Here is a 19639-nt window from a genome sequence, read left to right on the forward strand (position 1 = left end):
CGTTGTCGCTGTTAATTCATAGCATGCTCAGCTGCGTGAATGTGTCATGCACCGAAAATAAGAGATTTACAAGCCAGGAACGCCTCATGATGTAATATGTGAGCTTGTATAGCCTATTACTGATTATTTTTGGTGCGCAAATCACAGTTTTCATTGGTGCATTAGCGTCTGGCATACACTAATGAATAAAAAAGATGCAATATGTTGTAGTAGTAATAATAATCTCATCTCATCTCATCATCTGTAACCGCTTTATCCTGTTCTACAGGGTCGCAGGCAAGCTGGATCCTATCCCAGCTGACTACGGGCGAAAGGCGGGGTACACCCTGGACAAGTCGCCAGGTCATCACAGGGCTGACACATAGACACAGACAACCATTCACACTCACATTCACACCTACGCTCAATTTAGAGTCACCAGTTAACCTAACCTGCATGTCTTTGGACTGTGGGGGAAACCGGAGCACCCGGAGGAAACCCACGCGGACACGGGGAGAACATGCAAACTCCACACAGAAAGGCCCTCGCCGGCCCCGGGGCTCGAACCCAGACCTTCTTGCTGTGAGGCGACAGCACTCGCTAACCACTACACCACCGTGCTGCCCACTAGTAATAATAATAATAATAATAATAATAATAATAATAGCAAATGTCTGAGAAATTAATATAGCTTGTCTATTATGCAGGCATACTTAGGCTAATAATAATAATAATAATAATAATAATAATAATAATAATATGAACAGTTTTTGAATAATGCTCTCCTGCAATAAGTAAACAGTCTGTGGAAAATACATTTAATCCTGGGAACTGCGTGCACAGGAGTTTATTTTGTGTTTACTCCCCCCCCCGGCTGGCTACTTATTTGTCATGGCTGGCTAGTATGAGCCTAAGGCCAAGTTTACATTAAACCGTATCTGTCTCGTTTTCTTCGCGGATGCACTGTCCGTTTACATTAAAATGCCTGGAAACGGGAATCCGCCAGGGTCCACGTATTCAATCCAGATCGTGTCTGGTCCGGTGCTGTGTAAACATTGAGAATACGCGGATACGCTGTGCTGAGCTCTAGCTGGCGTCGTCATTGGACAACGTCACTGTGACATCCACCTTCCTGATTCGCTGGCGTTGGTCATGTGACGCGACTGCTGAAAAACGGCGCAGACTTCCGCCTTGTATCACCTTTCATTAAAGAGTATAAAAGTATGAAAATACTGCAAATACTGATGCAAATACTGCCCATTGTGTAGTTATGATTGTCTTTAGGCTTGCCATCCTTCCACTTGCAAGTGGTAAGTGATATGCGCTGGGATCACACACACAGCGGCTCAGTCCCAAATCACTGCTCGTGCGCTTCACTCGCACGCTCTGTGAGCTGCGCAGGGCCGGAGTGCGCACCCTCCAGAGGGCACTCGCTGTTCAGGGCGGAGTGATTTGGAGCGCAGGATGCCTGCGGAGCTGAGCGCATCCGTGTATTGGTGTTGCTGTGTGCACACTAATCGTTTTAAAAACGTTAATCTGATGATCCGCTGATACGGTTTAATGTAAACCCCACCTTAGTGGAAAGCCCTGCAACGACCCTAAGCACACAAGTAATTCTACCAAAGAATGGTTAAAGAAGAATAAAGTGAATGTTTTGGAATGGCCAAGTCAAAGTCCTGACCTTAATCCAATGGAAATGTTGTGGAAGAACCTGAAGTGAGCCGTTCATGTGAGGGAACCCACCAACATCCCAGAGTTGAAGCTGTTCTGTACGGAGGAACGGGCTAAAATTCCTCCAAGCCGGTGTGCAGGACTGATCAACAGTTACCGCAAACGTTTAGTTGCAGTTATTGCTGCACAAGGGGGTCACACCAGATACTGAAAGCAAAGGTTCACATACTTTTGCCACTCACAGATATGTAATATTGGATCATTTTCCTCAATAAATAAATGACCAAGTATAATATTTTTGTCTCATTTGTTTAACTGGGTTCTCTTTATCTACTTTTAGGACTTGTGTGAAAATCTGATGATGTTTTAGGTCATATTTATGCAGAAATATAGAAAATTCTAAAGGGTTCACAAACTTTCAAGCACCACTGTATTACTGACATATAACAAAGAATCCTGTCAAGTTTTGTGAAATTCCTCCAAAAAATTGTGAGGGGAGTTGATTTCAGAAGGTGAGCACCCTTCCCGGGACGGACATCACCACGACACAATCCCCCTTCAGACCTTTCGGCCAGCGGGGGATAAAAATTGTAAGGGAAGTTGATTTCAGAAAGCAAGCACACCTTGATGAAATTTCCAAAGTACAAGTTTGTTAATAACCAAGGGCATAACTCTGGGAAAATTTCCCCAAATTAAACGAAATTTCAATAAGCGTATAACGATCATATAACAAAGCCTTTTGCCAAGTTTGGTGAAATTCCTCCACAAATTGTGACAGGAGTTGATTTCAGAAGGAAAACACACTCAAAATTTTCAAAGTATAATTTTGTTAATGAAGGGCTGTAACTCTGGTAAAATGTGACCCGATTTAATGAAGTTACAATATGCGTATTACCGACATACAACAAAGAATCCTGCCAAGTTTTGTGAAATTCTTCCAATAATTGAGAGGGGAATTGATTTCAGAAGGTGAGTACCCTTCCCGGGACGGATGGACAGACGGACACCGCCACAACACAATCCCCCTTCAGGCCTTTCGGGCAGTGGGTGATAACAAGGCCATAAAAATTAACCTGAATATTATAATAATAATAATTATTATTATTATCTGGTTTCAGAACAATTATCTGGTTTCATCTGTCACATCCACACTCGAGCAGCACCATTAGGACTCATGACCATGCACCTGTTCCTGATTAGAGCTCAATCACAGCGCAGACGAGGACTGACTAACACACAGACTTTGTGAAAGCCTTGCATTTTGGATCACTTTTCGAGTTTTGGACTGCAAATATTGTATTCCCTCTGATATCCTGTCTGTACCTCACTCCACCACTGCCTGTTTTTCGACTCGGCCTCCGTTTTGGATCCGTTTGCGAACGTGTTTTCAATAAAACGCTTCCTGCGATTACATCCATCTATCGCCATTACACGACAAACTGTCAACTGTCCGACAAGCGAATGGACTAATAAACCTGTTTTAAATGAACAGGTGGATAAGGCGCCATACCATAAATCCAGGGACCCGGGTTCGATTCCGGCCCGAGGTCATTTCCCGATCCCTCCCCGTCTCTCTCTCCCGCTCATTTCCTGTCTCTACGCTGTCCTATCCAGTAAAGGTGCAAAAAGCCCAAAAAAAAATCTTTAAAAAAAATAAATAAATAAAAAAAATAAGTGTTGAATAGAAACCCATCTGTCTTATGGAAATAAAGATACAAATTTTGCTGTCCGTTGGTCAAGTGTTTATGAGATACCAGGGCTTTCCACAAGCGCCGGCTGCAGGCCATACAGCCGACTACTAGGGCTGTAACGATATGCGTATCGAAATCGAAATTGCGATACGCAGAGCCACGATCCGTATCGCGATACAAGAAGGCAGAATCGCGGTACACCCTTTCAAACTTCTCCTCAGCCCAAAAACAGAGGCGCTTCCAAACTTCAATTTATGAATACTTTACTTTTTATTTAAATTACATTTTAAACTTACTTAAATTACTTTTTTTTTTATATCTATTAGTAAGTCATTTTTTCGCCGACCTGCGACAATCTTCTGCGAGTCACGCAACGTCCACACTCGCCACTGGCAGAGCATTCATTTCTTTTAAGCGGTCGCCATTCTGGTTGCGACGCGGGGAGCGAATCTGTAAACAAGCAGCTCATTGGCTGGCTAGGTGTGCCACAAGCCAATCACAACCACTTGACCGGAAAGGCATGCAGTGTTGCCAGATTGGGCGGGTTTAGGTGCTTTTTGGCTGTTTTTGAACATATTTTGGGGTGGAAAACGTTAGCAATATCTGGCAACACTGAAGGCATGTCTGCTTGGGCGGAAGCCTTCTGCGGCAGTTACATTTTGACACGCGAGCAATGTTTCACCATAAAAATTCCGTAATTTCCATCTGTTTTCCGCGATCACAGAAAATCATTGGCCCTATGAGAGTGAGACAGTGAGAGAGCCACCCCCCCCAAAAAAAAATCTTAACGGATTTACACGATTTGGAAAAATGACTTTTTCAGAACCGAAAAAAACAGAGCTTCCGGCTCAACAGTATTATTTTGAGAAATAAAACAGTCTTTGGATATACATTTGTTCATTTTTGCATACATATTACTCATTCTCTGCAGTGGTCTGAATTATTTGTTATTAAATAGTTAATGTAAGTAAGTAAATGTTAATAAGTCAAATTTACTACTTTAAAAAAACATTTTTTAAAAAATCGTGGGCGTATCGAATCGTGGGTCAAAAATCGCGATACGAATCGAATCGTGAGTTGGGTGTATCGTTACAGCCCTACCGACTACACAATTAAGTCTAGCCGGCTACTTTAATGACTTATTTTTGTAGCCCACAGGCTCTAAATATTAATTTTCGATTTTAATAAAATTAAAATGTTTATCTAACGGACTGACAATAATGTCAAACTGAACCGCACTCATTTAAGTTGTGATTCGTGCTGTTTGTACCGATAATAACCACAAATTCCCCGCAGACTTCGTTGATCAAGGGAGAGTAACTCATCCGTGGCCCCGACATGCGGTGTGTGTGCGCGCACTCGGCGGACGCAGTAGAGTATCGGAGGCGACATCGGAGGGAACAGAAGCAGAGATGACGCTTATTTTGTCTCCGGGAAACCAGTCTTCTCTCGTTCAATTACGTGCTGGCATCAAAAGACACCGTTGGTTGTAAATGAACCCAAACTGAGTGGTTGGAGTGTATTTTCATACACAAATGGAGAAATGTTCGCTGAGTGTGTAATTGTGTCGCCCCACTGCAGACCGTTGTCGCTGTTAATTCATAGCATGCTCAGCTGCGTGAATGTGTCATGCACCGAAAATAAGAGATTTACAAGCCAGGAACGCCTCATGATGCAATACGCAAGAAAAGAAAGAAGATTTACTGCCATTTTACTTTGTATTTGAGTAAAGTGAATAAATAAATGGTCTGTGGAAAATACAGTTAATCCTGGGAACTGCATGCACAGGAGTTTGTGTTTATCCCCCCGGCTGGCTACTTATTTGTCATGGCTGGCTAGTATGAGCCTTAGTGGAAAGCCCTGGATACGTTGCCTTGTGCTTATGATCAGGTTCCCTGTGGTGGTAGTCGGATGTTGTTCGTATGTACGGTCGTTGTACGGTTGCAAAAGCCATCAAAAATCAGGTTGATGCGCTCCCATATCCTGTCAAGTCTGGAGCTCCGCTATAACAAACTTAACTCGCTAACTTGGTAGCTATACGCCGTTATATTACATTAGGTGTCACGTTTTAGTTTGGTCGATTTGGTTTCCAGGCCAAAACACAAGCTTGGAGGTTCTACCTGATAGGCAGGTTCTGCCATATTTAGGCCACGCCCCTTTTCAGGTGCAGTGACACAAAACTTCATGCTCAAGGCGAATGAGATGCAACATTTAAAAGTCAGAGATACTGAACAAGTCCACAAAGCTGCTTCAGGTGTCTGCATGCGTGCGTGATGATGCAGCAAAACCGGAATGATCACCAAACATGTCCCAGCTAATGGACTCCATTTTAGATAAATGTGTCCATTTTATTCAGCCGCACTCTTATCTGTGCGTGTGTGTGTCTGTCCGTCTGTCTGTCTGTCTCACCACTGGGCAGCAGGCTCTTGAGGAAAGTGAAGTTCTCCCCGATCTTCTCGAAGTCCGGCAGCAGCTTGGCGATCTCCTCCATGTCAGGCAAAGCGCTCGCTAGCTTCTCTTCAGCAAGACGTAAACAACAAGGCACCGTTATTAACACTTACGTCAGCGAAGTGGACCCTAATCATTCTGAAAACACCCCCAAGTCTTTGATCATGCGTACCTAAATCGATATTTTCACCGAGCTCCCACACGAAGTCAGGCACGATCCATGTGTACTCGCTCAGATCAGGAAACATGTCCTTCCACTCGTCGTATGTCTACAGGGAAAAAAAAAACAAAAAACACCAAATCAGGAAACTGGATCCAAGGTTTCGTTTAAGAACGAGTGCAAAAGTTTGTATCCCCCCATGGATTTTAGATGAAAATTGGACTGCAAACCTGTATTTATAAATTAATCCATACAATCAGTTTAATAGGATTATAAAATGATAAAAATTAAATCCTTCTGGGGGCGTCATGGCTCAGGTGGATAAGGCGCCATACCATAAATCCGGGGACCTGGGTTCGATTCCGACCCGAGGTCATTTCCCGATCCCTCCCCGTCTCTCTCTCCCGCTCATTTCCTGTCTCTACACCGTCCTATCCAATAAAAGTGAAAAAAGCTCAAAAAAAATCTTTAAAAAAAAAAATCCTTCAATCGGACAAGAATCCACGGGATCGATATTGACAGGGAGTTCAGAGAGAAATCTGAAGCATGGCCAAGAGATGTAAAAGTGATAAATTATTAATCTTTGAAATATGCTGATTAATTTTTTTTTTTAATTAGGCACATCGGTCCAGCGGTTCTGTTTTTGACATTTTTCAGTCTTAGATTTTGATCTTTTTAAAGAAATGGGTCCGTATAAAACAGGCAATAAGCAGTTCGATAATACTTCAGAAGGTGGTCTGAACTGTATCGGAAGAAGAAGAAAGGAACAACGGCACTGTCTTTTGAAGAAAAAAGTACTAATCCTGGAAATAAAAGTGTGTATTTTTGTTGCTAAATTGCCAAATTTGACAAAATTATCAATGCTGCACTCTTTTTCCCCACAGAATCCAGGCGTTTCAATTTATTTTTACTCCTCTACATAATTCATGAGGCTAATTAGCATAAATGTATCGAATTTACATATAGTTTACGAGAATAAATAGTAATATCGACAGGTTTTCTTTCTATTTTATTGCTTGAATAATACCTGGAAGTTTCTGTGGGCAATAAACATCTTTAAACGGTCTCAACCAGCTAATTTGCATATCATATAATAATTTGCATACATGCGTTAATTAGGCCTAAATAACGTAAAAGAATCTTATATTCTGTCAGTAAGTTCGGCTGAAATGCTTTCAGGAGCCAAACCATGTTTCTGGCAGTCATTTAAAACGTGGCTATAAACATCATGAAGGAAATATGCATATTAGCAGATTGTAACCTCATTTGCATATAACCGACTATTCTGAAACGAGGAGTACCGGTGCTTAGAAGCGGCAAAACACTGGTTCCTCAGCTTAAATAATCGTCGCTGACACTTCAGCTGTATGGTTTGAGTATTGAACAAGCTGTAGTAGGCTATATATGGCAGGGCTCGACATTAAGGACTGCCCGATTGCCCGGGGCAAGTGAAACATGCATTCAGGCAAGTGGGATATGTCCCCGACACGCCCAACCGGGCAAATTGGAATGAGCATAGATTACAAACTAGCACCACAAAAATGAGTCTTTTTGATCTTTTATTTCAGTTCCTAAAAGCGTCCCTCACTACGTATCAGCCATTATGTCTTGGCTGTTTTCTTAGTCTCGGTTTCATTTACTGCTTTGCGAGTTATGTTATATCCCCCCGCTGGTGTAGTATGGTACGCATACTGTTTACAGACCCCTTGTGCATGACGCCACGCATCACGTGATAATTACAGCTGGGGTCAGAGACACCGTCTTTCATGCGAGCAGCTTAATCTGTCTTCAGTATGGTTAATTTTTGCGCTGTTTTTGCTTCTTCAAACAGAGAAATAGATAAAAGGCATCACCGTCTCCCCGCTATCAAGAAAAATGTTAACAAATAGAAGCGAATGCTTCAAGAGCAACAAGGAAATGAGTGGTTAAAGAATACGACGAGAGGAGCTCAGCCTGAAAACTCCAGAGAAATTCACGACTGTATTTAAAATGTATTTTACAAAAACAGAAAGTCGGAAGTGAGGATGGAAGAGTTTGCTGAAGAATCTCGTTTTATTTTATTTTTTTCTGCTCGCATTCGAGTCAGCTCCTTCATGAAAGCGTTTGATTTTCTTACAGGTGAAGCCGCTTCCTTATTCGACACAGAAAACCCAGATTGGTTTCAAACAACTCGGCCATAAAAAGCTCAACAAGGAGTGACATGCGCGATAAATCCTGAAAGAACAGAACAGATTAAGAGCAGAGAGAGCTGGAGCTTTGTTTCTGTTATCAGAGGAACACAGTCCTGCGCAAAAGATATATATATATATTTTTTTGTTTTGTTATATCATCCACCTCTAGGCAGGGCTCTACAGTGCGCACATTTCACTCGCATTTGCGAGCGAATTTTTCGGCATGCGAACGACGAAAAAAAAAAACGCGCATTCGTGCGAGGGCTTCTTGCGGAAAGCACTGAGCACAGACGCGACGAGTTTAACATTCTAAAATGTATCAAATGTTAAACTGCAAAGTACGTAAATCCAGCGCTGGATAGCCTACCTAATATAGTGTAACGAGTAACGGCCTGTATTGTTGTAAGTGCGTGTGTGTGTGTGCGTGTTCTGCCTGCGCCTTGCTCCCTGTCCGTAGTTGCGTGCATTGCCTCTGTCTTGCATTGCGGTGGTTCCCACGGTAGCCGGGAGGGTGAAAAAGTTTAATTTTTTTTGCCGTTCTGCCATGCTAGTGCGTTTTACCGGGACATGAGATCTCAGCATTTTTATTCTTCTCGGTCTGTAGCTTAAATAAGTTTAGGCTACTGAATAACACTTTCAGTTAAAGTCGAGTCTGGTGCTTTTGTGCTGACGCTACAATAGCCTACTATCACAATAAATATCCCCCGTAACATTTCCCGTTTTCTACTCCTCTTTCTGTGATTGCTCCTCTTTCCCACGGTTGTATGTTGTGGGTGTGGCATTAGGTGGGAAAAGTGCTTTTTAGGGATTCATCAGATCATTCAACTGAGAGATAACTGAGAGCTGGTTCGGACCGAGCTGAGAAATATATTCGCTATGCAGAGAATAACGGCGTTTTTTTAAAAGCAATGATGGTGGAAACAAGAATAAAAGAACGGACGAGGAAGAAAGTGTAGTGAAGAAAGCTAGAATGACGGGAGAAGGTGCACTGTAAAAAAAAGAATAGTTGAGAATACTTGAAATTTCAAGGCAACAGTCTGCATTAAGAATTTTATGTTTTGCCAATGATGTGCCCATGATAATCCAAACTATGATAAAACTGTTATCTTTATTAAGAATTCTTAATTAAGTCAATTTTCAATTCCTCATTCTGCCAACATAGATTTCTCTTTTTGCTGAACAGTGGCATTCACAGTAGTGCAAAAAGGCAATTGAGGTTATCAGACTTTTTTGGGGGGCTTTTTTCACCTTTATTTGGATAGGACAGTGTAGAGACAGGAAATGAGCGGGAGAGAGGGACGGGGAGGGATCGGGAAATGACCGCGGGTCGGAATCGAACCCGGGTCCCCGGATTTATGGTATGGCACCTTATCCACCTGAGCCACACCCACGACGTAGGTTTTAAAAACTTTATTTCAATATTGAAGTTTTGTAATTGTGTAGAACAATGAAAAAAGGCATGTATAGTTTAATGATAAATTGTGACAACCTCAGGGGCGTCGTGGCTCAGGTGGATAAGGCGCCATACCATAAATCCGGGGACCCGGGTTCGGTTCCGACCCGCGGTCATTTCCCGATCCGTCTCTCTCTCCTGCTCATTTCCTGTCTCTACGCTGTCCTATCCAAATAAAGGTGAAAAAAGCCCCCCAAAAAAGTCTGATAACCTCAATTGCCTTTTTGTACTACTGTGAATGCCACTGTTCAGCAAAAAGAGAAATCTATGTTGGCAGAATGAGGAATTGAAAATTGACTTAATTAAGAATTCTTAATAAAGATAACAGTTTTATCATAGTTTGGATTATCATGGGCACATCGTTGGCAAAACATAAAATTCTTAATGCAGATTGTTGCCTTGAAATTTCAAGTATTCTCAACTATTTTTTTTTTTTACAGTGTGCGGGAAAATTATATAATGAGATGGAAAGCACACACCCCAGTGCAAACATTTAGATGGGAACATGCAACACAGCAGAAAAACAAATAATATACAGTATATACAAATGGTGCATGTCACAACACAGCAGAAAAACAAAGAATATACACACAACTGGGCGTGTTGAGCTGCAGATGTTAATTGCACATTAGTTATAGAAACTCAGTTCAGCTACAAAACTCAGGATATTGCACTGTATTTGGTATTGCATTGTATTGGGTATGGATGTAAAAGTGTAGAAATATAAATATAAAACACACAAAAGCTATAAAAACTAAAAAGTTGCTCTGTGAGGTTGCACTGTAATAAGTATTGCACTGTATCAGGTAAGTGTGAGAATATTGTCCTTTTAGGTCCTTGTTGGTGCATTGTTGCACCTGCCAGAAGTGGCATCAGTCAGTGCATGTAATTAGCCTTTTTCACATTACGTCACTTGCAGAAGAACCTCACATCCGTTTTCAGCCTTTTGAATGGAAGAAGAGGCAGCATGCTAATCTGCTAGCTAACAAGTAGCAACCAGAGAAAGTCAGTAAACTTCCTTTCCAAAACAAGGCAGATAGGTGACTGGAATGGTCGCTAACAATACGTAATGATAAACAACAATGCACAATATTATTATCAATCTTATCTGTGAATGACACAGTTTTGTTAACATATGTTGCCGCCGTATACCTCTTCTTCCATTCAAAAGGCTGAAAACGGATACGAGTTCCCCTGCAAGTGACGTAATGTGAAAAAGGCTAATTGTTCAAGGTGGTTATGGCCTGTGGGAAAAAACTGTTTTTGAGTCTGTTGGTCGTTGCTTTGATGCAGCTGTAACACCTGCCTGAGGGCAGCAAGTCAAAGAACTCAGAGCCAGGGTGGGAGCTGTCCTTGATGATGTTGTTAGCTCTGCTGAGCTCTGCTCTCTGTTTAGCTACTGTTTGTTTAGCTGTTTAGCTACTGTTTCATTCATTCAGTTGTTTGTTATTCATTTGTTTGTTCATTCGTTCATTCTCAATTGAATTTTGCGTTTTGTGTGTTGGTGTGTCTAAGGTTTGCGCTGCAATAAACCTTTAAAATGAAAACCTACTTGTGATTGTGCCCCCATTTTTTTCCCTGCGCTCCTAAAATTTTTAACTTAGGAGCACATGTGCTCCTGAAAAAAAAAAAAAAAAAAAAGTTAGTATAGAGCCCTGCCTCTAGGTTTTAAAAAAAAGAAGAAGAAAGAAAGAAACCCGCACTACGTCATGACAGACCAGCTGCACTGATTCAGTTACAGGTTGCCAGGTCTGTATAAAAACACCCACAACCTACAGACTAAGCCAGGGGTTTTCAAAGTGTGGGAGAGTCAGCCCCCCCTCGGAGAGCAAATAAACAACAGCGCCCCCCCTTACAATTTTTGTTGTTGCTATACTTAATGTTCCATTCGTATTTTTAAAAAATGGTTGTTGTACACATTATTTTTTTTCTTTTTCACATTTTAAACATCTGTGCTTTTTAAAACATCTTGTTTTACACATTTTAAACATCCCATAGCATCGTTAGCTAGCACCTCTTGGCAGACAACACACTGTGGCAGTGGAGCATCTTCAGATCCAGTCCATGAAAATCCAAACTTTAAATAATCGTGGTCAGACTTCCTTCTTTTTTCAGTCCCCCCAGGATTCCGCGGGCCTTTTTTGTGATTGTTGTGGGCTAAAATGTCTGATGTTGCAGGGGGTTTTCCAAAAAATTGCGATGAAAGTTGCGGTGTTTTTTAGGTTTTTGTTGCGATTACATTGCGGAAGGAAGTGAAAGTTGCGAGAAATTGTTGTGATTTTCTCTTTCTGTGATTAAAATTGAGTGATAAGTTATGACTGAAAAACTATTGATTAAAAAAACAAAGACACTGAGAAATGGTCCTATAAACAACTTTACCAATATAAAAGATTACCAGGACTACAAAAATGCAGAAAAATCGGCTTTACTTATCCAAATGCACCTGTTGGTTCAAAAGTTAAAGTGCAGAGAACCTCACAACACAACATTAAGTTACCTTAAAATATAATATAAATGCCTCAGCTTTCATGTAAGAAAAAAAACTATTAATACTAGTACTGTGTGCAGGCAGTCTCTCCTGAAGACTAAATTAAACAATAATTATAAACTAATAAAATAAATGGCTCAGGCTTCATAGAAGAAAAAACAATTTGAACAGAATCTCACAGTATGATGCTGAAGCTGCCTAAACAATGGAAAATAAAATACCATTTTGGCAAAAATGTTGGCATCCATTAATTTCTTGTATTAAGTAAAAAAAAAAAAATAAAGTGCGCACAGTCCTTCACTGTAAACATAACACACTTTCAGTGTTGCCAGATACTGCTGACGTTTTCCAGTCCAAAATATGTTCAAAACCCGCCAAAATGCACTTGAAACCTCCCAATCTGGCAACACGACGCGCATGCTGCTTCTCTTGAACACACGGAAGTAAGGCGGAAGGTAGTCTGTTGACGTCACCTCAAGACGACGCCAATGATTGGTCAAATTTGCGGGAAAGTTGCGGTGATTGGATATAATTGCAACACCGCCCTGAATTCGCAGGGATTGGTTGAATTTGCGCTGAAGTTGCAAATCGCAACATCCTGGAGGCTCTGTTTTTTTGCTTGGCCCAGACTTTGTCTCCTCACTCACTGTAGCTTTAGGTACTAAAAACTGATCCATTTTGTCTCTCACGTTGCGCCCCCCCTGAAGAACTCTGGCGCCCCCCAGGGGGGGCGCACCCCACACTTTGAAAAGCCCTGGACTAAGCAATAATTTTAAACTCAAACATTATCCTGTATGTCATGACGCAGCGCGTGTTTTTTTTTCCCCTTTAAACCTAGAAGTGGATGATATAACAAAAAAAAAAATATTCTCAAACACAGTACTGTTCAAAAGTCTTGGCACCCTATTTTCTTCATACAAACTTTGTTATAGATTTCTACATTATCGAGTAATGAACTTAAGACAGCGAGTTGGCCTAGTGGTTAGCATGTCCGCTTCTCGATCAGGAGATTGAGAGTTCTACTTGCGGTCGGGTCGTACCAAAGACCATCATAAAAATGGTACCTACTGCCATCTGGCAAGGCACGCTGCAATACAGATGTGAGTGGGGAGTCAAACTCTCACCGTTACCAGAGGACCCGCCACCCCCACGGTAACCCTAGCTATGTAATAGGCGAGAGGCCGAGGGCTACAGAAATGGAGATCAGCGCCGCCATATGGTACGGGAAGGACGTTAAGACTTTTTAGAGTAATGAACCTACAGTCTGAAAGAGTTCTACACAAACACACTGAAATTTACAACAGCTGCATGCGTGTGAAATGGAAATAAATCGACTAAGGCAGGAAAAACTATTTTGGATAAAACTGTTATTGTCCGTTACAAGTAAAAGTAACCAATAACCAAACTCAATAATCAACTTAATCAATAACCAAACTTCAACTCAATGTGTGATCTTCATTTTATGTTGCAATTCACAACTATTCTGTGGTTTTCCTAAAAAAATAAATAAATAATTTTTTTTTTTTATCATTGTTCTTGTAAAATAGGGAGCAAGTGATAATATAGACCCCTTCGCAGTAAACGTCATTCATACGCAAGAGGAAATTGCGCGCGCAGCCTGGACTCAAAAAAGACTCAGCGACGGTCAGACTGACTTTTGGCGACGGTAGCGACGAGAAGAAATATTTGGAAGAAATGCCTAGTTGTTGTGTTGTCGGGTGTCAGAATCGTAGCAGTGATGGGGTTAAAATGTTCAGAATTCCAGCAGGATCTCACCCATTCCAAAAGCCATCAAACGTGTAGACTGGGATGAAAGCACCATCAAAAATGCGCGGGTTTGCAGCGCCCACTTCATCACAGGTAAGATCAGGCTATTTATTTAATCTTTCTTTTTTATTCTTTCTAGTCTTCGTTTATTGATGTAGCAAAATACTTTGGTAACGTTTGTCTGATTAGCTGGGTCATAGTTACACAATGTAATGAATATTGTTAGCATGTTAACTTAGCTTTGCATGCAATTTTGTTTGTAGGAGATTACTTACCCTGCCATACATGTGCAATTGGCTGTCAAAACGTAGCCTTCCAGCTTGTTGTATACCACCCAGGCTTCATACATAGCAACCTTCTGACCTTGACGCCGACTTGGTAAGATTTTTGACTTCAGAGCACAGAAGTTTTCATCAATTTCAGTGTAAAACACGTTCTGTACTAGGGCTGGGTATCACCAGATACCTCACGATACGATACTATGGCGATATTTTGCCCATGATAACGATAATATCACGGTACAGCGATTCTGCGATAATCGATATATTGCAAGAAATTTCAACCACATCACGATATCTGTGTCACTGAAGAAAATCAGAATTTATTGACCACTGTAAAATTACATTTCACATACATAACTACACACTCTTGCCAGACATATATTTGTCTCTATTCCACTGCTGGCAAAACCAAGAGTTGCTTCACTACAACATACAGAAAATTCCCATTTCTGTGCTCGTATTCTCAACTTTTCTGTAAGCATGGACACATCAGTGCTGCTTAACAAGCAGAATCAAATTGTTTTATGAAAACTTAAAACTTGCACTGCAGACTGCACAGACATTTCAGTGCTAACACTAATATCAATTTGTTCTTTGTAAAATTGAGAACATATACCGGAGAACATTTAACTTGTGCTTATTTTGCAGGAACAACACACTGTCTGAAACGCATTGAAAAGTGCAGTGGGCATCTTAGTCGCCTACTGCGCATGCGCGAAGCCTACTGCGCATGCGCAGAACACATGAATTAGCGAGTTCTCATACAGACCGGTTTATTATTCAAAACAAGTCATTACAAATTATTTGACTCGGCCAAAGACTCGACCAATACGCACAAAACATAAAAATCGGCAAATGCGTGAAATACTCACCGATTTTCTATCAGCCCAGCTGATCGGTAGGACAAAACTACTGTTGAATTTTCCTACCCTCCTGGATTTCGCGCATGCGCAGTAGGCTTGGTAGGACAAATCCAAGAGGACCGGAACACCGGCTCACTGTTTTTTTCTCCTTTCCTTTGGAATCCAAAGTGCCTCCAAACATCTGCCTTAAAGTTCGGCGGCGTCTCTAGGTTTACGTTACCAGCCATGCTTGCTTGTTTTTTTTTCCTCACTGCAACCGCCGGGGAAAAAAGAGAAGACGAAGAGTGCCTTGCAGTGAGGGAGCGGCACAGCGACACCTCGCGGAGCGGAGGTGCGGAAGTCGTACTGGATTTACAACCTGTCTGAAACATGATTTATTATTTGAAAAAATATCGATATTCAAATTTTGAGTATTGATATTGAATCAGAAGACAAAGTATCGCGATATATCGCCGTATCGATATTTTTGCACACCCCTATTCTGTACATGCCCGCACATAACAATCATATGCGTCTAAAGACTTGTAGGCACGAAGTTTTTCGTGGGTGTACACTGAAGTCTTGTCAGTAAGGTACGAGTATATATCTGGCCATTGTGTACCAGGGAACTTACTAACATCGTCCGTCCACTCTTTAATTAAATACGGATCCGGTAGGCGATGTCCACTTGTTAGAGTTGACTTATTTATGTAGCATTCTCCATCTTGTAACGACAATTGTTTGGCATAATCTGACAGCTCATAATGCCGGTCTATGGGCAGCGCCATTGTTTCTGAGTCCAGGTTGCGTGCGCATCCTGGCAACGGTTGGTTTGTTTACAAACATGCGAAGGGGTCTATTAGGGGGGCAAGTGGAAATTAACCCCCACTCAGGCTTTCGTCTAAACGGGGGAACAGGGGCGCTGCGCCCTCTTACTCTCGGCGTGCGCCCCCTTACCGACTCCGTGAAAACATCCCAGCAACACCACGTGACAATGTGTCTGATCATCAAATACGTTATAATTGCTCCAAAAATATTCCAATCATAGTAGATACACCGCCAGACGGTGCAAAAACAATCCGAATTGGCATTTTCCAGACTGAGGCGCCATGTTGTTTACTTGTCGCGGCTGCTCTCGCGAGATTTGACATGGGTTACATACAAGGTCAGCTGACTTGTAGAGCGAGATTTCTCGAGACTGAATGACCTTTCACCCACCGGCGCGGGAGCTTTTGGCAGAAGTAGTTCGCGAGTTGTTTTTGTTGACACTTGGGCATTTAAAGATGTCATCCTGCGGCACGAAGCGGAAGAAAGCCAAAGACTGTCCGGGGCAGAAGATGATTACTTCTTTCTTTTTCAATGTTGACAGACAATTTGTTACAATTTCCCTCTCAGATAGCCTCAGAATGTCCCACTGTAGCATTTTTCAAAGGCTTTGCACGGCGGGGGGGGGACAACCGGCACCATCACCCCCCCCGCTTCACTCCCTCGCCATGGTGAGCGCCCTCATACTAAATTTTTCTAGAAAAAACCCTGCCCACTTGCTCTTTACAAGTTAATGTCAAGCCCTGTATGGTTTCAAATCTGCATACGCACATCCCACAATGCACCAGGGTATCCCCAGTCACATGCCGAAATTTCTTTTTCCTAGCCAACCGGTGTTTTGGGGAAAGCCCTTGAGCTATCAAAACAAAGCCATGCTCCAGACACAGTACCGTGGGCGCACACACCTATCTGGAACGTGTGCAGGTTGAATATATCCATATTTAAGCCAAAGATGGCGCTACGTGCATTAATTTATGCATGGATCACATTTAGAACTCACTACTAACTCAATAACCAAACTCACGAATACTGACACAGGTATCAGGTGTTGGTGTGAGACGCTAAGAACTTGGTATCCACACGAAGATATGTGCGATGGTGGAGCAGTGAAGTGACGCAAAGAAACCGTCATATGTACGAACATTTCAGTTCAGCGAGCACTCAACACTGAGCCACTTCCTTTCCGCGAACTCACCAGAAATGCCATGGCTATCCACGGGCAAAACTGGATGTGCTCTCTGGGTGGGACGGGCATACTCTCTCTCCCTTGTCAATCACATTGACAAGCCAATCACAGACACGGAGAGCTCACGTATGCAGAAGAGGGCGGATAGCGCTTTCCTCCAAGTGTGTTACACAGCTCTGTGACTTGTTGGCTGGGGGTAGAAATTAGCCAATATCTAACGAAGACGGTTTGACGGCACTAATGCATCCAAAAAATACAAAGTTGAACTTTTTTTTTTTTTTGTTACTTTTATTCACGTTAATAAATTAAAATCAATCAGTGTGTCCTAAGGATACACAAACTTCTGCACTTGTACAAATTTCATAGAACACGCGTGTCTAAAGAGTCTCTGTACCTTTTTAGCAGTGTAGCCTCCTCCGACGGCGGATCCCAGCAGGATGTAGCGCAGCTTCAGTAGCCGTGCCGCCAGCCGTGCCACCCAGAAAGAGCGCTGCTGCTGGTAACCGTGTCCTGACCGAGACCTCGGGGGCCGCATGGGGAGTCTGGAGAGGGAGGAGTAATGGCGGCGAGGGGGTCGCTGAGGGTTGGTGTTGGCAGAGTAGCGATGATGGATGGCACGTGAGAGGGAGTGGAGCTTCTGCAGCGGGACTCCAAACCGAATCACTCCCAATCTGGAGGGGAGGAGATTCCTGTATGCCATGCTGACAAGAGGAAGGAAAAAAAAAACATGGGGTTGGTAGCATTAAAAAACATCACTAGGAAATAATGCATGCAACAAGAAGCACGTGACATTTTTTATTTAACAGAAAAACCTGACTTATTACTTGTGGTTTGGGTTTGTTGGGCTTTTTTTTTTTTTTGCGTTAACCGCCTCTGGAAGCAACTCAAGAACTTTACATCAGGAGCTTCATGAAATGGTTCTCCATGGCTGAGCAGCTCACACGCTAAAGATCACCGTGAGCCATCATGAGGGTTGAGGTGGAGTGGAGTGGAGTGGAGTGAAGTAAATCGCCACCATTGGACTCCAGACCAGTGGAACCATGGCCTCTGGAGTCTGACGGACAAATCTGGCCATGGTGGGTGCTATATGTTAGAATGGAGAGTGGGGGATTAATAGTCTGGGGCTGTTTTTGAAGGTTTGGGTTCCTTGCTTCCTAACGCTGCAGCATCCAAAGACATTTGAGCCAACCGTATGCTTCCAATTTTGTGTCAACAGTTTCCTGTTCCAGCATGACTGTCCACAAAGAAAGAAGACACAGTTTGATGAGTTTGGTGTGGAGGATCTCCACTAGCCTGTCCATGGGTTTGGAATGGGTACATACATACACTTTATTTAAAACACGGTAAAATCATCAGTGGTACATACAAACAAAAAGAAAAAAGTCTACATGACACTGGTTTCCATGATTGCCGTGTGTGAGCCCGTTGTCGGGAAATATTTATCAAGACTTTGCTTAAAAATAGAAAGCGAGTTAGCACTTCGCTAGGCAAATTATTCCATATCTTTGCTCCATAATAACTAAAACTATGTTTCCCATAGTTTGTTTTTGGAAGTGGAAGTGTTAACTTATTTTCATTATTTCTAAAATTATATTTTGAGTCACAGGTATGAAACATATCTCTTAGGTACGCAGGAAAGAGACCATGCAGTGTTTTAAACATCGCCACCGCTAGATGCTTTTCTCTTCTAGTGAAGATGTCATCCCACTGCAAGAGGTGTCTACTGGCGTATTCACACCTACATTGTTTGGTCCGGACCAAACGACCAAACGAACCAAATTTCCCTTGGTCCGGACCTTTTGGGTTGGTCTGAATACAAACCACCGAACTCTGGTCCGGACCAAACAAGCGGACCGAGACCGAGCTGCAAGGTCGGACTCAGTCCGGACCAAAGGAACCCTGGTGCGGATCTTTTGGAGGTGTGAAAGCAGACCGGACCTAATCCGACAGTTTTGCTTTTTTGTACCTTGGGAGCTTCCGTCGTTTGTCGAGCATTATGGGAAACAGAGTCTTGACACTCCACCGCAAAGTGCAAACACTGTTTCGGTTGTCAAGGGAACCTTACAACAGTCGTTCAGTCATTCAGACCAGTGGGAGGCTAGACTACAGAGTACAAAAAATGAGTAGGGGGCAAACGTGGGCCGAGGAAGAAACGCGCACCCTTGTGGATATATGGGCAGATGTCCACATATCTGAGCTTTTGGAGAGAACACACAAAAATGCCGACGTGTTTGCTGTATTCAGTGAGAAAATGAAGGAGAAGGGGTTCACGCGCTCCCCAGAACAATGTCGGCTAAAAGTGAAGAAACTCCGTCAGACCTACATTAAAATCAGGGACATTCTTTCAAAAAGTGGCGGCACTAGCGACGCAAAAAAGAAATTCATCTATTGCGTGAAGAGCCAGAACTGTCACAACATGATGTGCGCTCATCAGCGCTATCCTCCGTAGCCGCCTTGCCCTTTGTCGTCGTCGTTGATAAATTACTTGTACAACAGCATAGTAATCGCACAATTGTGAAAACTGGAAAAAATATATAGCTTTGATGACATTAAAAAGAATAACAGCACGGAAAGCCTCTGTGACTACTTTTGAACTTAACGCTTTGTGCGCGTGTCGTCTCTGACCAATAGCTGAACGACCTCAGGGCGCGTGGCTTTCTTGACAGATTTTGGTCCG

At 42.5% G+C, this 19639-nt stretch overlaps 1 protein-coding gene across 5 annotated transcripts in view; it reads right to left on the minus strand.

The window, feature by feature from the left end:
- The window catches only part of opa1 (OPA1 mitochondrial dynamin like GTPase), a 187870-nt gene that overhangs the window by 151889 nt on the left and 16342 nt on the right, over positions 1-19639 (minus strand). For all 5 annotated transcript variants that reach the window (XM_060920130.1, XM_060920128.1, XM_060920129.1 and 2 more), the window contains exons 2-4: positions 17357-17663; positions 5962-6058; positions 5751-5858 (exon numbers count right to left, since the gene is read on the minus strand). In XM_060920130.1, coding sequence (XP_060776113.1) covers positions 5751-5858; positions 5962-6058; positions 17357-17663 — 512 coding nt within the window. The remainder of the gene's footprint in view (positions 1-5750; positions 5859-5961; positions 6059-17356; positions 17664-19639) is intronic.

The sequence above is a fragment of the Neoarius graeffei genome, chromosome 4 (genome assembly GCF_027579695.1).
Source record: "Neoarius graeffei isolate fNeoGra1 chromosome 4, fNeoGra1.pri, whole genome shotgun sequence".
Classification (NCBI taxonomy): Eukaryota; Metazoa; Chordata; class Actinopteri; order Siluriformes; family Ariidae; genus Neoarius; species Neoarius graeffei.